This window comes from Ciconia boyciana, chromosome 2 (assembly GCF_034638445.1).
Source record: "Ciconia boyciana chromosome 2, ASM3463844v1, whole genome shotgun sequence".
Lineage (NCBI taxonomy): Eukaryota > Metazoa > Chordata > Aves > Ciconiiformes > Ciconiidae > Ciconia > Ciconia boyciana.
Window position 1 is genome coordinate 20,282,523 of NC_132935.1, and position 19,082 is coordinate 20,301,604.

General features: G+C 36.5%; 1 protein-coding gene across 1 annotated transcript in view; it reads right to left on the bottom strand.

The window, feature by feature from the left end:
- The window catches only part of EMC2 (ER membrane protein complex subunit 2), a 46,249-nt gene that overhangs the window by 18,814 nt on the left and 8,353 nt on the right, over positions 1-19,082 (bottom strand). The window contains exons 3-5 of the mRNA XM_072852030.1: positions 16,862-16,926; positions 12,426-12,511; positions 9,496-9,553 (exon numbers count right to left, since the gene is read on the bottom strand). Coding sequence (XP_072708131.1) covers positions 9,496-9,553; positions 12,426-12,511; positions 16,862-16,926 — 209 coding nt within the window. The remainder of the gene's footprint in view (positions 1-9,495; positions 9,554-12,425; positions 12,512-16,861; positions 16,927-19,082) is intronic.

Consider the following 19,082-nt stretch of genomic DNA (forward strand, 5'->3'; position numbering starts at 1 on the left):
TGTAGCACGTATTCTGAATGCATTGCCAAGAGACATACACACAGGTGTTAAGTAGATCTGCAGTATTCAGATCTGTGATTCCTAGGAGTGATAAGACAGACTAAAAAATAAAGAAATTAAAACAAACCACTATTGCTTTTATGTGTATTCACAGACGACTCTTCCATCTGACTTTCTAGCTTTTCTTTGAATCATGAAGACTATCAGTTAGGGTTTTTTTTTAAATAAAAACTGAAATTCAATATGACTCCAGTAGTCAGTGCTTTAAGAAAAACATATACGAAAAAGCCTGCACTAAAACCAGAACATGGACCATTTTGTGTGCTATAAACTTCTAATTCTTACTCTGATTTATATTGTCCTTGAGCCCCTATCTAGTGCCCTGTGCATATCAGTTTCCTCCTCAGTGAGCTGGGGCTCACGCTCAGTATGCTTACTGAGCATCCTGAAGAAAGCGGCATAACTCACGACGATTTACACACATGGCATCAATTTTTCTTTATTTCCATCAAATTAAACAAAATGTTTGAATGCACAGAACCACTGCCAACACTAACAACCACTTTACCAGACAAAACCTAGTTATTTTATAAGGAAAGGCAGACTCCTACCAATTCAACAGAAGCTTTACCTAGCATTTATTTCATACATCCGATTTATTACCTGCCTTAGTATCAGCTGATACAAGAAAACCAGGCCACTTCATGTTTTCTTATGCTTCAGAGCTTTGTTTAGTAAAAATCTCACATTTCAAAAATATAAGCTCATTTTTAAGAGACCTATTGCAAGATACTAAAAAACTGCAGACAGCAGAGTACAAATCTGTTCAATCATTAATTTTAAGTCCACTAAGAAGTCACGAGAAACCTATTTTTAACTACAAGATTTGAGATTATTTTGAAATCTATGAAGCATACTAAAATAGTTGTAATAATTTTGTTAACAAAGATAGAAAAGTAATGTTCAAGAATTACATTTTGTTTCTTTGCATCACAATGGTAAGATTTTTAAGACAAGCCTGATACAAAAGTGAACTCAATCTCCTTTCTCCTTCCACCTTAAATCATAAGGAAAAGACAAAAATTTCAACTAGATCTGCAGCGTTTGACCATGCAGAACCTATGACATGGAATTCCCCCTATCAGTTTTCCAGAGCTTAAAACAAAACGCTGGAATGGTTATTGGCAGATTCTGTAAATCCAGCATTCTTAATCAAGATATATGCCATCTTAAAGAAACACTTATACCGTAATCAGTATCATATGGACTAAGGTACTTCAGTATGTCACATATTTATTAAACAGTGAACCTTTCCAAGCTATTTCTTTTAAAGACTAATAATCCGCAATCTGGCACAAGAACTAATCCTCCATTTGTCATGATTCTTTTTAATTAGCATTAAGTAGACTCAAAAGTGAAGTGAGGATTTGAACATTTATCAACTTCTGCATTTGATTAGTAAAACATACCAAGAGAGAGTCTAAGATTGTTCCAAACCTCATGGTTGCAAAGAAAGTATTAGTAGGAGAATTTTCAGGGACTGACACCTCTAAGAAAGGAACTATTTCATATCTGTACAATTGCTGCAGCATTAAACAAATTATATTTTGCATCTTAAAAAGAAATTCTTCAATTTTAAAAATTTGTTTTTATCAAGGACTTAACATTTTAGAAAATGTGCATTTGGTCTGTGAGTTTGACACATTAAAATAATTTCCTTCAAATTGCAATACGCAAATCAAAACAGAAGTGTACACAACTACAATAAAGATAACGGGAAGGAACATAGACGTCAAAAAATACCACATAATCTGAATACAACCACAATAACGAATGCACTCTTACCAGACTTAGAGTTTTTTCATAGTTAGCCATGGAAGACAGTTAAACCAGGCCAAATCTTGCAAATTAATCTACACAGGCACAGAGCTGCTGAGTTGAAGCGACTCCTTTAGGGATAACGTCAAAGTGTAAGTTGCAATGGTGAACACAACTTTTTACAGTGTTCTAGGGGGAATCCAATAAAAATAGCCCATAAAGTCTAACATCAGCACACAGCAAATTAGTAGAAGCTATAAAGGCTACAAAGCTAAAGCCTGGAATCAGAAAACATGAAAAATACTATATACCAAAGAAGAGTAAGAACAGTTTACGCAGAGGCAAGTAAGGATTCCCAGATCTACTGGAGTGCTTCGAAGGAGTCACTAAGAGTGTGGATGACTAAAGATCCATTTAAAAGTCAGCTTCGACTTCAAAAATAATTTCAACAAGATCTCTCACTCGAAAGCCAAAAGCTCTGAAGGAAACTATGCTACTACAGGGTAAGAGGGGCAGGTCTTCACATGGATACATAAATTAGCCAAAAGATATAAAATAGAGGAGAAAAGAGTTCTTGTATACCAGTGAGTTCTCTGCACTGACAATCCCAGAGTCGCCTGTACTAAAAACTACTGGCTCAGGGTCTTCATAAGTAATCTAACCAGGGAATTAACAGTGATGTGCTCAAGGTAATTGATGATAATGAGTTATTTAAGTATAAAGAACAAGTCACCTGCAAACGACAGCATTCACAATAGTGAATGTCAGCACGATAAAACAGCCCCTGAAATTTAATATAGATAAAGGGTTGCATATAGGGTAAACCAATACCAATTTAATGTACACAGCAAAGCTCTCTGAATTTGCCCAGTTAGGAAGGAGAGGCTGGACCTGCAATAAACAGTTCTATAAAATGTCAGTTCAATGTTCAGAAGAGCTCTTAAACAAACCAAACCCCACAACACTGTGATGCTGGAATTATCAGAGAGGAATACAGCACAGAATACATCAGTGGCATCACTTTGCCATTGTATAATTCCATAATGCTCTTGCATTTTTAATACTGACTGCAGTTCTGTTCTCTCCTTCCTCATCCAAATCTAGGAAAAAAAAACAGAAAGGACACTCGGAACAGCAGCAGGGTTTCAGGGCACAGAATGGCAACAAGAACTTCTGGACAGATTAGGACTTCTCAGCTTAGAGGGAAGAAAAATGCTAAAGATCCCTAAAATCATAAGCATGAATAAAGTTAACAGAAAACAACTGCTGACTGTAAAAGATGGATTAGGGGTATCAAATAGAATTGTTAGATTGAAGGGGGTGGGGGGGTGGGGGGGAGATTTGCCCAATCCATGAATAAATCATGAAATTTCATTTCTGAAAGATGATGTAGACACATGCAACCAAATTTATACAAGTTCAAAAAGCACTTTAAAAAAAAAATCAATGCAGAAATTTCATTAAGAGCTATTAAAAACAGTTACCACTTCTGGCACAGGAAAACTATAACAAGAAGATGAACAGAAACTGGCAGACAAGACCAGAGCATACTCTGTGACTGCCCTGCTCTTACACACTTCTCCCAGTATCTGCTATCGGTCAGTGTCAGAAACAAGACAAGCAAAATGGACTTCTGGCTTAACTCCAGTATAACTGTTCTTATGTTCTCACATACTTAATTTCAAGGGACAAAATCTCCACCAACATTTAAAAGTGCTACACTCACAAAAGTAAAACATGGGAAAAACGCTGGAATGCACTCTGCTCTCTCACTTCACCGATCATAACTGAACAAGAAGCAAAAGCAACCTAGCAAAGGTAAATGATGCTCTAGCTGTCAAAAGAAGAACACACTTTTTTAGGATCCATGTAGTGCATCCCCAGCTTAATCATCCATCCTCCTTGGGGACTATTTGAAGCAGCAGCTGCAGCTCTTCACACCTCTCACCAACTCCATCCTGTATCAGACACAGTGCCAAGCTATTCTTTTTCAATTCCCTTTAAAAGTACCACCATACAAACTTAAGTTTAGGACTAGTTGTGTCTTTCCTGGCAGTGCTAGCAACATATTTAATGAAACATAGACAAGTCATCTCAGAAAGTTCCCTCTGTTAGTAGATACTTCATTTGGTGAGCAATTTTCCTTTTTGAAACCTAAAGCATCCTGTAGATAAATGTACAAATCTGCAAGAAGTTAACGGGAGGTCTCGTCTGTTCAAAATGAATGCACAACTACTGCAGGAGTTTTAAAGAATTATCACTGTTCAGATGATAATAGATATCCAATGCTCAGACTTAGTGCTCGTTATTCTCATCTTATTTGACAGACATAAGGAACCAGGGGGAAAAAAGTTACCTATACAGTCAAGATGGTAGTAACGCACAATGATAGAAAGAGAGGCTAGGAAGAACGAACTCAGATATTCATGATATAAGATTGCTGCCTATTGACATGATACTAAGATTTTGCTCTGAATCCTTCTAGTATCTGGATTTCCACAAGTCTTCAACCACTTCCTGTGCCTCTTCTGAAACACGTCCATTTTTGCTAGAAAAAGAATCTCAAAATAGCATGCAAAAGTGTAACTTCATATGACTATGTTGTTGACCATACACTTGTTGCTGCCCATTCCCATCACTAACAACTCTATTGTTTAAGTATTTTACGAACGCTGCAATACAACAGCTCCACCCAGAACACTACCTTGTTCTGAAAATTCTATTTTTAATTCTTTGTTCACACAATTATATCACTAGACCCATGAAGTTAATGAGATTATCCACATGCTCTAAGCTAAGCAAGCATATACAGTGTCTTGTTGTATTAAAAGCTTAGTTGAAAAAGCGGTAAGAAAAACAGCAGAAGAATTATCCCAATAAAGACATCAGAATTTCTGTGGATTAGCATTAAGGCAGAACTTTGTGCCTTATCTTACTTTCCCCTGGTGTTGACCAAGTGCTCTGCAATATTCTTCATGATTGAGCTGAAGAATCAGGAGAAACTGCAGATGCACTAGGATGACGGTGGAGTGGGTTAGACACCAACCTAACTCTTGAACACATGAACAAAATTTCCCTTCTCATCATCAATCTTCTTTGCACTCCTGGATAGACCACCTTGAGAAGGGCCCGACTGACAAAAATATTTAGCTATCTAATTAAAATAGATGGGTCTACATTCAAATTGCTCCCCAAAAGCAGAGTCTTTGCCAGGGTAAAATAATGCAAAAAGGCATTAAACTTAATCTGATACAGACATGTACACATAGTTTAAAAATTCCTCATTTAATATTAATTACAGAATTGAAATCAATAGCAAAATCAGAGAGCTAACTGCCTGGTTAGGAACCAAGTCCTAAATAATTCTGCAGAGCTGTGCTTTCATCTGCTCTCCATATGTAAAATGTCAGTACTGTTTCATCTCACATGGCTGCTGTGGGACAAATGAGAGAAAAAAACATTCAAGATACTACTTCCATTTGTAAGGTTCTTATGTAAGAGACCCATTCCCAGAAATGAGGACTTATCAACTAGAAAATACAGATATATCAATTCCGTGCAAATTTCCTACTGAATTTTACACAAGCAATCCATCCAAAACATAATCCCTAATGTAGTATCCAGAACACTGATTAAGATTCTGAGAACACTGTGAAGATCAACTTATGATTCAAAAATACCTAGAGTTTGAATGTGGCATGACACCTCATACTACAAAATTATATCAAAGTTTAGCCATTGTATTATCTGAATTTACAAAGGATACTGCTAAACAATAACTACTTACTTCAAAAGACTACCAGTCATTTTAAGGGAGTGCAGATTCTGGCATTTTTTAAGTAGCATGGTTCAGCATTCAGTGTTATCTCCAGAAGGTATGAAGTGTACCTGGGTTTTCTTTAGTGAAAGAACAGAAATTCCATCTTGTAAAACTAGAGGTTTGGTTATTTGCAACATTAAAATGGTATATACCTTCACTATCAGAGCTAAAACAGTTACTGACAGAACTAATACACACCAGGTACTACAGGGAATAAGAAACATTTCACCAGTAGGTCTCAAAGCTATTTACTGACAGAAGAAAATACAGTGCCTCAAGGCAAAATGTGATTTTTTTTTGGGGGGGGGGGGGGGGGGGGCAGGGAGGGACGGGGGACCCGACAGGGGAGAGGGAAGCCCAGGACTTTAATGTTAATACAAATCCCGCTGTTCTGATCTCCTACCCACCCTCCAAGCCATCTGTTGCATGGCTACATCTGACCTGACCTCTCCTGTTAACTAACCAGCTAACCTTCCATTACCTGCCCCTCTCTCTTTTGGTCCTCACAGTTCTGCTTCCTTCTCTTTTTACTCAGTTCCTTCTGGATGGTTTTTTTCCTTATCCTGCTCATCACCTGGGTGCAACTCAGAAAAGAAAGGAGTCTCCATACTTTCTGCTCCTTTCCCACAGCCCTACAGCCACGAGGAGCAACTGCAAGGAAGTCCTGCTTAGTCTCTGTAGCCTGGAATAGATCATGCTCAATACAAACGGGATTTTAAGAAGATGTATTTAATAAAAATTCCAGCAGTCTCTACTGAGAACATGAAGTGAAAATTTTCAAATGCCTGTAACTTAGCCAGTTTGGGTGTTTTTCTCGTAGTATAATAAAAGCCGCATTCTACCAAGAGCTTTTTTCCTGTTGGTATCCAAGGCTTTCCTCCAAAGCAGAGCAGGATGAGGATTTCTCAATGAAATACATTAACAGCAAAAACAAACAAAAAAGTCCTTTCTACCAACCCTGCTAAAAAAACAAAGTCCCCCTTATTTTGTTCTGAGAAATAGACTAAGCATTTTATCCGAAGATCTACAAACAAATCAGCCACTGTTCGGCACCAGTATAAAGATTTTTCAATTGGATACTACATTAAACTTCAATTAATATAAAAGTTCCTACAATGGAAAATGTTACGCAGCCTTAATAACAGAGTAATCTGCCAGCTATAGCTCTAATAAGCCTTCATTTCAACCAAAATAGACAAGAATGGAAAAGGTTCCCATTCTTATCCTATTAAAATGCACACAAGTTGTGCTTTTCACAAGAGTCACATTTCATTCATTAATGTTAAACTCGTTAGAGAAGGGACAGACTCTTACTCAACGCCTACACGCTTTGAAAAATGAAACACGATCTCTGAAGTGACATTAACATTGCTCCATTGTCAAATAAGTCATCTTTTTCAGCAAGTAAGCTCATAGCGAGATAAAACATTGAGAGATTATCACCTTTTAAAAACAAGAAGTACTTTGAATTCTATCCTAAGAAATTAAATAAAATTCCTGTTATCTTGATTTCAGAGTTTTGCGTGCAACAAAACCTCATCCCAAAGTGTAAATGTCCATTACATAATTTGAGTTCAAAGTTCACTTTTCATAATGGAAAAGTCTGCTAGGTGTCTAAAATAAATAATTTTTTGAAAAAGCTTTCTCCATGTTTCTACTTGAAACTGTCAGTCGACCTAAAGTATGATTTTTACATGATTCGTGTGAACAAATGTCTATGTTTCACTTACAGCACTTGCCAAAACGTTTAATGTACATAAGCAACTCCATGTGTCAGCAAACCAGAAGAAATTGCTATAAGGGAAGGTGAATGCCAAGACAAACTCGGCAACAGTTTCTTTTTTAAAATCTTGAAATATTTATTTTCCTACAGCAGCCACATGTGTGCATGGAAATAATTAACAGGTAAAAGACACAAAGAAATCTGCAGATGACAATTTATCAAAACTTTCTATTTAACTTTCACTCTTCACATGCAAGGCTTAGCCAACCTATTCTCTAGCTATATAGCAAGGAACTGTTGCTTTGTGTTTAACGCTCCACTTCTGTTCTCAGATCTTAAGAAATCCAATAGATTATGCAGCTGTTCTAATATTTACATCTTACACTTCTAAATATTACCATTTTATGGATCTTTATGATTTTGTTACGGAGGAAATACAAAATTAGGTAATAGTCATGTATATTACTTATATTTAAATATATCATTTTGTTTTATAAAACTATCCAACAACCACTCAGATGATGTTAGCACACTGAGACAGCTGAAGAGTAGAACTGCCAAAAATGCACACTTTAAAGATCTGTTGTCCACAGAAGTCACTGTAATATGGTGCTCCATTTTCCACTGGCTTCAGCAAAAGGTCATAAAGAGTGCACCTAGGTGACTTATTCTTGTGGCTTCACTGTAGGTGGTTCCAACTTGTTTTAAGGTGACTCTGAAGACTTGGTGTCTCTGAAACTCTTTGGGCTATACACTGATAAAATCCACCAACATTTACTGCAGACAGCTATGCACCCTTCTCAAACTTCTACTCAAAAACACTACAGACTTTCAAAGGATAACTGCAGATCACCTACATTTGTCTCGCAGAAGACAATTCAAGTAGTACAGCTCTAGGGAGAGTGAAAAATAAGAGTGAAGAATTGAAATAGTTCTTTTTACCCTTGCACAAAAAATATGAGTTCTATCACTGCTAAAAGAGACTTTAATCTACCACTGTTGTCCCAGTGCTTAACTTGGTGTTAATGTTTTCAGATGTGTTGCCTTGAAAATAACTTTCTGGTTTGGGGTGGTTTTTGGTTGTTGTTGTTTTAGGGGTTTTTTTAAATTTGTTTTGTGAGGTTTTTTTAATGGTTTACTTAGTTTAAGTGATGGCACTTCATCTATATTGAGCTCTGGCATACTCTAGCTAACCCCAGTTATCTGTGTTTCTGTGGGTTTTCCCCTCCTGAATAGCAGACCACATCAAATAAGCTGACTGAAGAAAGGTAGAGGTTCAAAACGCACCAAAGAAGGTTTACATAAGACTGCCAAAACATCTGCAATAGCCCAAGTATTATATTTGCACAGAAGGTTACCCAAAAAAGAGAACCAGTTCCTTGAAACCAAGTAACACAGACAAACATATACCCTCAAACAGACAATGATTAATAATAAACAACTGACTTTGCAACATGTGATATAAAAATTTGAAACTCCATAGTTTCTGCATATTTCTAGCTTTATCCTTGTGGAAAAAAATGCATGAAAATATTTTGCTACAAGTTTTCCTAGACTTTCATTTTGGCATCTAATAGCTCAAGGTGGCTTCCACAACCAGTATTCAAAAATGCTTAAAAGAAAAGTACAGTCTGTCTCAGATTTTGTTTTATACGATTGGCAAGCTTTATAGCATTTTGATTCAAAAGCTACTAAAGTGTCCCAGACAATAAATCAAAATAACTGCTATTCAAGCACTACCTGAGTGCATTCATACTTAATCTTTAAGTAAGATTAAGCATTAGGAAGACAGAAGACACATGGCAGACTATATTGGTCCTTTAAATACTGAATATTCAGGGAAAATGGAAAAGCTGAAAGGCCCAATCTAAACCCTACTAAGACTGCTGGAAAGGTTGCTAGTTATAATCCTGTCTTCTAAATTCAGTGTTTAAGCAGGTATTACATCACGTCTTCTCATCACGAAATGAATTTCATTTCTTCTAATGAAGGTAACATAGGTTATTATACTAGGAAACTACAGGAAACAAATACAGTAATACAGACACGTTTTTCCACAGTGAAACCCACAAAATGTAATCACAATTTCAAACAACAATCCACTGCAGTTCAGAAAAAAATCTTTTAAACTTACTGTGTTAGTTGAATCTTCTTGTAAAATTCTATCATATAACTGGATAGCATCATCATACCTGTTCAAAGAAATCATTCGCATTTATTTCTGTTAAGACAGAACTCCTGATTTTTTTGACTGTCCTTGCAATAGTTAATAACCCTCATGCACTTCTTACACTGAATACATTTAAGCAAACTATATTCATACAAAATTCTCTTGAGTGAGTGCTAAATATGAACAGCAGTATTTTATGTCACCAAGTTAAAAAAATACATGGTAATTGCTTCATGGAATACTGTTTCAGCAGCAACTTATATATTTTACACCCAATTTCTTACTCTCCTGTCTGTTCTCTCTTTTTCTGTACCAAATAGGTCCAATCATCACATCCCAACTCTCCCTTTCACCTCTCCCAAGAAACAGAAACCCCAAAATTTGAAAGGCCATACAAAATAATGACTTTTCACTTCATTGTTGTAATTTAAAACTTCACCTAAGTTTCCTCTGTTTTGATTTTATAAAGTATAAGTAGCCACATACAGTAAACTGGAGGGATTCACACAAGAGCCCACCCCTAGACTGTACCATAAATCTTAGAACAAAATGTTCTCCACCATCACTATGTAGGTTTTATTAATTAATTCTGCTATTTGAAGTATACTCGAAACAGGTTACTCCAGCTGCTATAAATGCTTTAAACCTTCTGGGAAACAGGTCTGTGTGTTCAGCCAGATGTGTACATGGCCCAAACTGGACAAATGAAATAATTCAATTCAAAACACATTTGACTACACAGCTGTTGTGCTATCACCACATAACTAGGGCATACTTTTGTGTCTTCACGTTTAGTGTGACAAGTAGTTTTTCAGAGGTATTGCTGATTCATTCTGATGGTACACATCCCCTTCTCACCTTGGATACCCATTTATGTACTCTCACTGCTCCCTAAGCACTGCTGACATTAGCATAGCTCAGCTGTCCAGACCAGTTACCATAAGGTATGAGAACAAATGTGAAAGGAAGCACAAAAGCAGAAACGAGGAGAAGGTGACTGCTACAGACTTGAGCAGACGTACTGTAAATTGCTGTATTCATGTTCTCTGTCAGTTGCTACTTCATCAAATGTATTTTACAAGACTGAACATGGTGGCCATAATCCCAGCTTTACAAGGTGAAGTTCCAGAATACTATTCTTTTGATTAGCAAGTGTCTACAGGGATGTCTCAGTCTATAGGGATGTTCTTCACTGTTTCCTCGTCCTGCTGGGAAAGGCAGGATCCTTCCTAGATCCTAGAAGTCACTTGGAATTTAACAAGAAGCTCACTTCTTGAATTGAAAATGTGCTCCCTCCAGCCTAAGTCTCCCTAGGCTTCATTTATAGTCAGTGGAGAGAGACAGGCTTCTCCGGGGCATGGCTTAGAGCACCTGCGGATAGGTTCCTGTTCAAGACAGCCCAGAGCTGAAGCTTCTTTCTTCTCTGACTTCTGGAGAAAATCTATGAAGAGGAAACCTCAGCTTTCATTAATGCCTCTGCTCCCCTGATATTCCAGTCTCAAGGATCTAACCTGACAGAGACATTTTCTCAAGAATTTTTATGAGTGCTTTTGGAAAACTGTGGCTCAATAGCACTTCATTGCTGAAACAACACATAATGTTTGTGCAGCAGTCATCTCCCACAAAGATCTGTTCCCACACAATAACATCTTCAATGTAGTCACATGAGCCTGAACAGAATCACGATCTTTTGCACTTCCAAATAGGTTTTGGGAAGGGGGGAAATCTGCTGCCATTCTCTCACTGTCTTCCTACCCTACACCAAACAAAGACAGAAAGAGAGCTAAGTTTAATGGAAATTCTTCACGAATGTGTATTTGATATAAAGTGAGTGTGAAATGTGGAACATCTAGTTGCCTCGAGACTGCTCCTGTGGTTGTGGAGTGCAGTTATCCACTCTTTTCAATCCAAGCAATGGACACTCATTGGTGGCTTATATCAAATAACATTTTCAAAGTTAATTTTGCAAGAATGTGATGGATGAAGAACATCTGCTAAATAAATAAATTTAAAATTAAGGCATTTAGGGTTTACTTCTAGTTCTAACTCCTCTGTATCAAGATGGCCCAAAGACTCCAAATCTTACCAACTCTGTATGCAAAATGTGGCATGGAACAGATTTGCCAGCATTCAAAGGCACTGGAAGCTGGAAGTCCTCAACACCCAAGACAAGTGGTTTAGAAAAGAATGTTGATATCAAAGATGTATCCAAGGAGAAAGGCGGACAATAAAAGTCAACCTCAAGCCCTGAGGTCATTCATCTTGGAAAGCTGTAAAGTTTTAAACTGTCCATTATCTTAATAAATCCTGTTAAACTTAGTATGTTGTAACACTTCTATAGGATATTTCAAAAAGGTAAACCTGATTTTTAGGTTCTGCCATTCTATTCCATAAGTTTTTTGAGTTGTTTCTATAACAAACGCTACAGATTTAATCCTTATTAACTTCTACTGGATTTATCCACATTCAGAAAACAAGGGAAAAGAGCTACATCCTGCAGGAATCAGGGGCATGGGAGAACAATGAAGGCAAAAAACCACTGGCACTGATTTTCATACGCTGCCCTAGCTCTGTGAGATGAAAGGTATACCTCACAGACTTCGCCAAAAAAGCACGTAGTGTTTTTTTTACTGTATAATGACTTACGCTGTCGAGTAAGAGATCTTTTTAATCTATGAAGTCTGATGGATTGCAAAAATGTAACACCGCATAGTACATTCAAAAATGCCATAAAAATGCCTAAACATTATAATATGATCATGCACACCATTATTTTCTATAAAGAAACTGCGCAGCATTGTTTTGCCATGTTTTCATAGTGCCTGAATGCCTTTTTAAGAAATAGCAAGCACCCTTCCAGACAGAAAGTACATTTTTTTAAATTCAGGTTTTACCTTTCCATAGCTTCAAATCGCATTCCAGTTAATCGTTTAACTCTGTGGCTCCCAGGAAACTGCCGCCTTAGTTCCTGAAGACAAAACTATACAAATAAAACCAAAAATACTATTGTGAATGTAATTATCTACACAGAAGCTGGAAGAGAAAAAAAAACCTCCTTGGCTGATAATTCAACAACCTGAAATGGCACTTCTGAGTAAAAGCAAATACCAATTTTTGAAATAAGCAATAAAATGTATTGATAAAGAGAAGCTCAGAAACTGAAACTTTGTCTGTTAGAAGACTAATTCTAAGAAATATCTTCCATACAGGTCGTTAGATTGCCAGGCCTTCTTGGAAATAGCTATTTGTCTAGAAAATTAAACTCGCCTACTAAAACAGTTCTGATACTATTAAAACTTGAAGTCTGCTTAGTTGCCTCATCATAACACAAGACAGTGAAAAACAAAATAAAGATGGCAAGAGCTTATGTGGTACTTCTTTAATAAATGGATATCTCACAATGGAACAAACTATGCTAATACTATGCTCTGTGTTTATTTTTAAAATAAAACTTTGAAATCCAAAGAAAATGTTTGTCACTGGCTTGGCTTGAGCCTGCTGGCAGAAGAGGCATAGCTTCTAACTCCTGAAATCAATGAGGCACCTGGGCTGGATAAAAGGAATTCATCAGGCAGATTTCTCTGGATTAGCAAAAAAGGATGTTTGGTAGAGGGATTGAGTCACAACTTCCCCAGAGCAAACTAACTCTAACCATATCATGAATGTGGCTAGATAGCATTGCAAAGTTTGTAGCTGACTCACTACGGTGGGAGGCAGGACAGTCCCCAGGCTCCCAAAAAGACCAGTGGTCTGAATCACATTAAAAGCTTCTCACAGAACCCTCCTTTTCCAGGCATATATTTATACAACCCAGCTTATAAATTTGTTCTTCAGACCTAAGGTTCTAGCAGAGGCCTATCTACATAATCTGTTCCATCTCACCACATCCAGTGGTCAAAGGAAAAATACAGAAGCAAATCAGTAAAAACTAGTAGGTTTCCTCTCTGTTTCTGTAGATAAACAGGTTGCTAGAACACAGCAAAGAGAAATATTCACATCTCTCCCAGATGCAAAAAAATAGAGAAGGAAGAGAGAAAGGAAACAGTAATCAAAGAAGTAATGCTTAGCCTCAAGTAAGCACAGAATATTTTCATCATGATCATCTTAGTTTCCAATGAACCAAGATCTCAACAATACAATTTCACATAGCAAGACTCAGGTTTAGTACAGAAACAGTGTACTGGCACTTTGAGTGATGTCTAGGTGAACTGTTGCTGCTCTGGACAACAAATTGTCATAAAAAACATGTACTTAGCAGCATATTACATGAGGTCTGAACTCATCTGTGAACATTCTTAAGAGACAGGAAAACTTACATAAAATTCCAGAAAAGTAGATTCACTCCAGGTTTTGTACAAACAACCTCCTAGATTTTAAAAAGAACTTTTGCAGACAATAAATTCACCCTGTGGCCCAGTGATCTGGGAATCCCAAAGAACAGTGATTTTTAGTATAAAACCGTGCACTGCTTTTCTCCAATAAAATTTTTAAATGTCAAAAATTGTAACATTTGCAATAATACTAAACTCCACAATCTGCAGATGGACTTTTACAGCTAGAAAAATGCCATCAACAATACAAAAAAAGCTGATGAAGTAGCACTCAAGTGCAGGAGTACTACACGACCAGAATTGTTCACATTAGATCTGACTACGTGATCATTATTCAACCGAATACAGCAGCCACAAGGCCAAAATAAACTCCTGTAGATTAAGACATCAGACACAATAAAGTGACATGAAAAGTTGTGAGACAGTCATGAACAAATCACTACAACACTTTTGAAAACAAAAGTGCATGAATAAACTACACTAGCTATATCTTCAAAATGTTCTGGACTCAGCAGCACTGAATGTCCTCTTTTTAAATTTAATGTGTAACCCCCATAATCATTTATGTTATTGAGGACTGGTTCTGCACTATGTCAATAACATACTTTCAAGATTCTCTCAGAAACTCAGCAGTTACAATGGCAAATCTCATTTGTATGTGAAACTTTAATTTGCAGTTAAAAAAAAATCAGAAAGCAAATTAATCACATACGTTTTTAATTTTAAAGGTCCAACAAAGGTAAAGAAATATAAACCTGGACCTCAGCATGTAAAACACTGGTAGTGCAAGAGCCTGCCAACAGTAGGTGATTTCACTAAAACATGCGCGTGAAAACTGGCTGATTGCAGTAGGAACATGCATTACACATAGTCATTTTGTGCACGACAGAGAGGACAACAATAATAAAAAGAGGAAAGAAAAAGAAAAGAAAAACAAGTCAAATAAATGACTCTGAAAACCATCTCAGCCTCCTCATTTGGAGCAGATGAGACCTATTCCCCTAAGCAAAATGCACCACAGCTGTCAAAAGCTCACTGCTGAAAAACAGAAGTTCCAAAGCTGTTTGTCTACTTTGGGGCTACAGCTGTAGCAAAAAGCCACATGTGATGTTGACTTGTTTGAATTAACTACTTCTTTATTATAAATCAATCAAATTTAAAAAAATAAGAAAACAAGTAAGTTTCCCTCTAAGCTTTTAACCTCCTTTCTGAGATGCATATAAAATATTGCACTCCCTCATCTCAAGCAATATTCCTTAGAGGGCACAGAAACTGAAATTTAAAATCCCTGCCAGGTTTAGTAAAAATAAATAGTGTTTCACAACTGATCTTTCAACACTGGCTCCCTCAACAATTTTGCAAAAGTCCTCCTAAAAAGACCCTGAAAATAAAGACCAAAACTCTTTTAGATATACATCAGAAAACAAAAATGATTTATTTAAACAGTAAGTCTATTTTTTTTGTTTAAACAGACAGCTACACTACAACAGTATTTTCTTCTGAGGAACAAAAGAAAGGGAAGTTCAGTGGGTTCACGACAAGTTCAGCGTGTTGTGCTGTATTTTCCAGTGTACTCCATTTTACCATATACATATGGGATGCAAGATAAACTTGTCTAGTTCTGCCTACTTTAAAATTGCCCTTCTCCCAGGTACATCCTCTAGTCTGACCCCTTGTATATCACAGACCATTAAGTTTCACCCAAATGACATCACATGAAGCTCAGAAGACTTTATGGGGTATTTTGCCATCTGACAGAGAACAAGGCACTGGAAGAGTAATCCCCATGAAAGACCTGGACTCCTGAAAATACCTTTCTTTTTACTTAGAATAAGCTTAAGCGTGCTGGCTTTCAGGGCACAAGACAAGCCATGGTTTTTTTCCCCAGCCTTTTGTGAAGGAGGGATTAAAAGATTATTAAAATTTGCCTGCAAAACACACTTTTGCCTTTTTCAATTGCTGCTTTTAAAAGATTAGCAAAGCTTGGTTGGGTTTTTTTGTTTGTTTCGGTGTTTTTTCATTTTTAATCTAGTAAACAGGCATTACAGTTCTAAATAAACTAATTTTATCTAAATCATTATTTGTATAATTCAAATAAATTTGCATACAAATTGACTAAACCCAAATATCCATTAACAACATTTTTATCAAGAATCACTGAATAATTTGGATTGCAAGGGACCTTTGGAGGTCACCTGCTCCAAATCCCCACTGAAAACAGAGCCAACTTCCAGGTGAGTGCAGGGCCATATCCCAATCCATTTCTGAGCACCTTCAAAGAAGACTCCACAACTTCTCTGTGCCACTTGTTCCAAAGTGTTCACTAACCCCATTATTAAAAACTTTTTCCTAATATCTAATTGGAATTTCCTTTGTTGCAACTTACGTCTCTCGCACTTGTCTTTTGCTGCACATGTACAGAAATCTGTCTCCACCTTCTTTATACCTTCTCATTAGTACATACTCAAAGATAGCAATAAAATCCCTTCTTAGCTTTCTCAAGACTTAACAAACCCAGATCTCTCAGCCTTACCTTATGCATCATGCAGACCAGCTCCTTATTCATCTTAAAGACTTGCTCCAATATGTCAATTACTTTCTTTGATGATAGCCAACATGACATATAATATGATATGCATGACAGGACATTTTACCTCAAAACATTCAAAAAACCAATAAAATTTGAGAGTTTTTCAATAAACAAACACTCTCTGTACAATTTGGCAACTTCAATATTATTCTTGACATTTAGCCCATACCAGAGTAGCTGTAAATATTTTCATGGCTATTGGAAGAGACATGATCTGTCTAAACAAAAGTTACACATTGGAGAAGGTGGGTGGAGGCGGTTTCTTCCCAGCAGTGTATTTCTCGATAGATATTCCACAAGTCCAAGCTATGGAGTACAGAATATCCTATAACTGTCCAAAGAACTATCTGGAAGAGATACCCAGGAAGAAAACTTAAGGTTTGAGGGAGAAGTCAACTTGAAAACTTACCAATGCCAAATCATCTCGACTGCAGTCCAGGGCAGCAATCATCACCTGTTCATATATTATCCAAACTGGATACAAAAGAGACATTAAATGCAGATAATTAATTTTTTTTAAACTAATGGGAAACACCTACAATGTAAATAAGATTAATTAATTCTGTTTGTATATTTTTCCCTTTCTACTCCTGTGGATCACTACTGAAACAGGGACATTTTAAGGAACTGCTGGAATTAATTAAAAAAGCATTTAAGCAATTTTATTGCTTTTAGTAACAAAGTACCTTTTGACATCTTGAAAGGCAAAAAAGCTCTAATTCTCTGCTTTTCCTAACATTATAGCTGCAGTCTTCTAAACAGATCCCCATTAGGACTTGCTCTCTGATCAGACCTGGAGAACAGCCATTTGGGCTAGAAAGAAAACAAACTTCCCTTAACTGTTTCACTGCTGGAAGTCCTACAAATGTTGTCTTCTTCCTGGATTTGAACAATTTCTCTAAGTCAGTAACAGATTACATTATTTCTGTTCTAGGCCTACCGAGGTCTTGAACATGAAGAACTTAACAGTGTAGCTACACAAGTTGCAGAAAAGGGAGGTTATAGTAGAGGGAAACATGTAATGCAAGTATTAGAAGTACTAAGTGTTTTGAACTCATGCAAATCCAATCAGGTGCACCCAGTATTTCATACAACTGAAACGGAAGCAAATGTCTTCCAAAATAAAAATATACAATAAAAACAACAAAGGCACTCTCATTTTTAAAAACAGTTTCTATGATATGCATTTCCAATATTTTTTAAAGAAATTACTATCTCTTGCTAAGTATACAAAAGAAGAGAAACAGGCATTAATTTGCCTGTAACCCCTCTTCCCCATTGGAACTATTTGTAAGACATATATTCTATTTTTATTATATAATGTATACATTTTTTCCATGAATGTAAAAATACATACATAGATACAGAAAAAATATAGGTAACATATATCCATTATATAAATGATATATAATGTTTTTTTAAAAAATGCTAACAAGAATAAGATACTTTTATAGTTTATGAAATTGCTCTCCCCATTCGATCAAACCTCTACTTTGATACTCCAACTCTAGCACAGGTTAGTTTCAGATATTAGGTAAGAGAACACTTGGAAGAGAATCAAGTATCCGGTCCAGAGGGATGACCTTTTCTAATCTGTACTAGGGCTTTCTTGTTCAAGTCTAACCTCCCTCCCCCCCCCCTCCCCCCCCAAAACAAAACAAATAAACAAAAAAGCCAAAGGTCTTATTCCTCCACTTTGAAGTCCAACTCTACAGCTTCCTATGAACTGACTGTTCATAAGAAAATCCCAACTTTTCATTAAAATTATGATGTGGATAATAGTATCCCTGCCCCTTAGACTGAATATTCAATAAGTTATTTTTATTTTAAAAACAATAATAATGATAAAATCTTTTTTTTCCCCAATTACACTGGATGTCTTCTGCCCGAGGAGGCAAGTTGCAAATAATCTACCCCATTACATTCATTATTTTCCATTCTATATGCATTCTGAAATTAGCCACTGTAATATCCAGGTATTTTCTGAAAACACATGAAGCAACAAGACTAACATCCATCATATACAACTCATTCACCTTCCATGGCTACCTAAGAAAGGATTCTAAGTCTGCTATAGGTGTTTGGGGTTTTTTTTTGGTTGTTGTTATTTGTTTGTTTGTTTTTAAAACTGTATACAGTTGCCATTCTGATATTACTTTTTTAAAAAAAAATTAAACAGAATGCAAATATGTAAATAAATTTCAGATACTTCTATGCATTTGCTAAGAACCTCAGGAACATTGCAGCTAATTTATCTAATGAATCCTGAATGCCAAGTTTATGAAAGAATAAAATACATATATCTTGACAAGAAGGACAAACTCAACACTGACAAGAAAGGAATGACTCAGCCACCCCCTCACAGTGCAGTAACTTCAAGCACTGAATCTCCAAACGCACTTCATGACTCACTGCTATGCATAGAGGTGTCTTCAATACATGATACTTTGGGTAGATTATCCATGTATTTATGTTCAAAAAAGTACATTTGCAGTGGCCAAGTTCCTTACAACAGAAAGAACTCCAGAACAGAAATAGAGCTCAGAGGGTGCAAGACAGAACCAGAGCAAAGCATCGATATAAAACAAATCCTATCTGCAGAACCCCAAACCCAATACTGAAAGATCCCT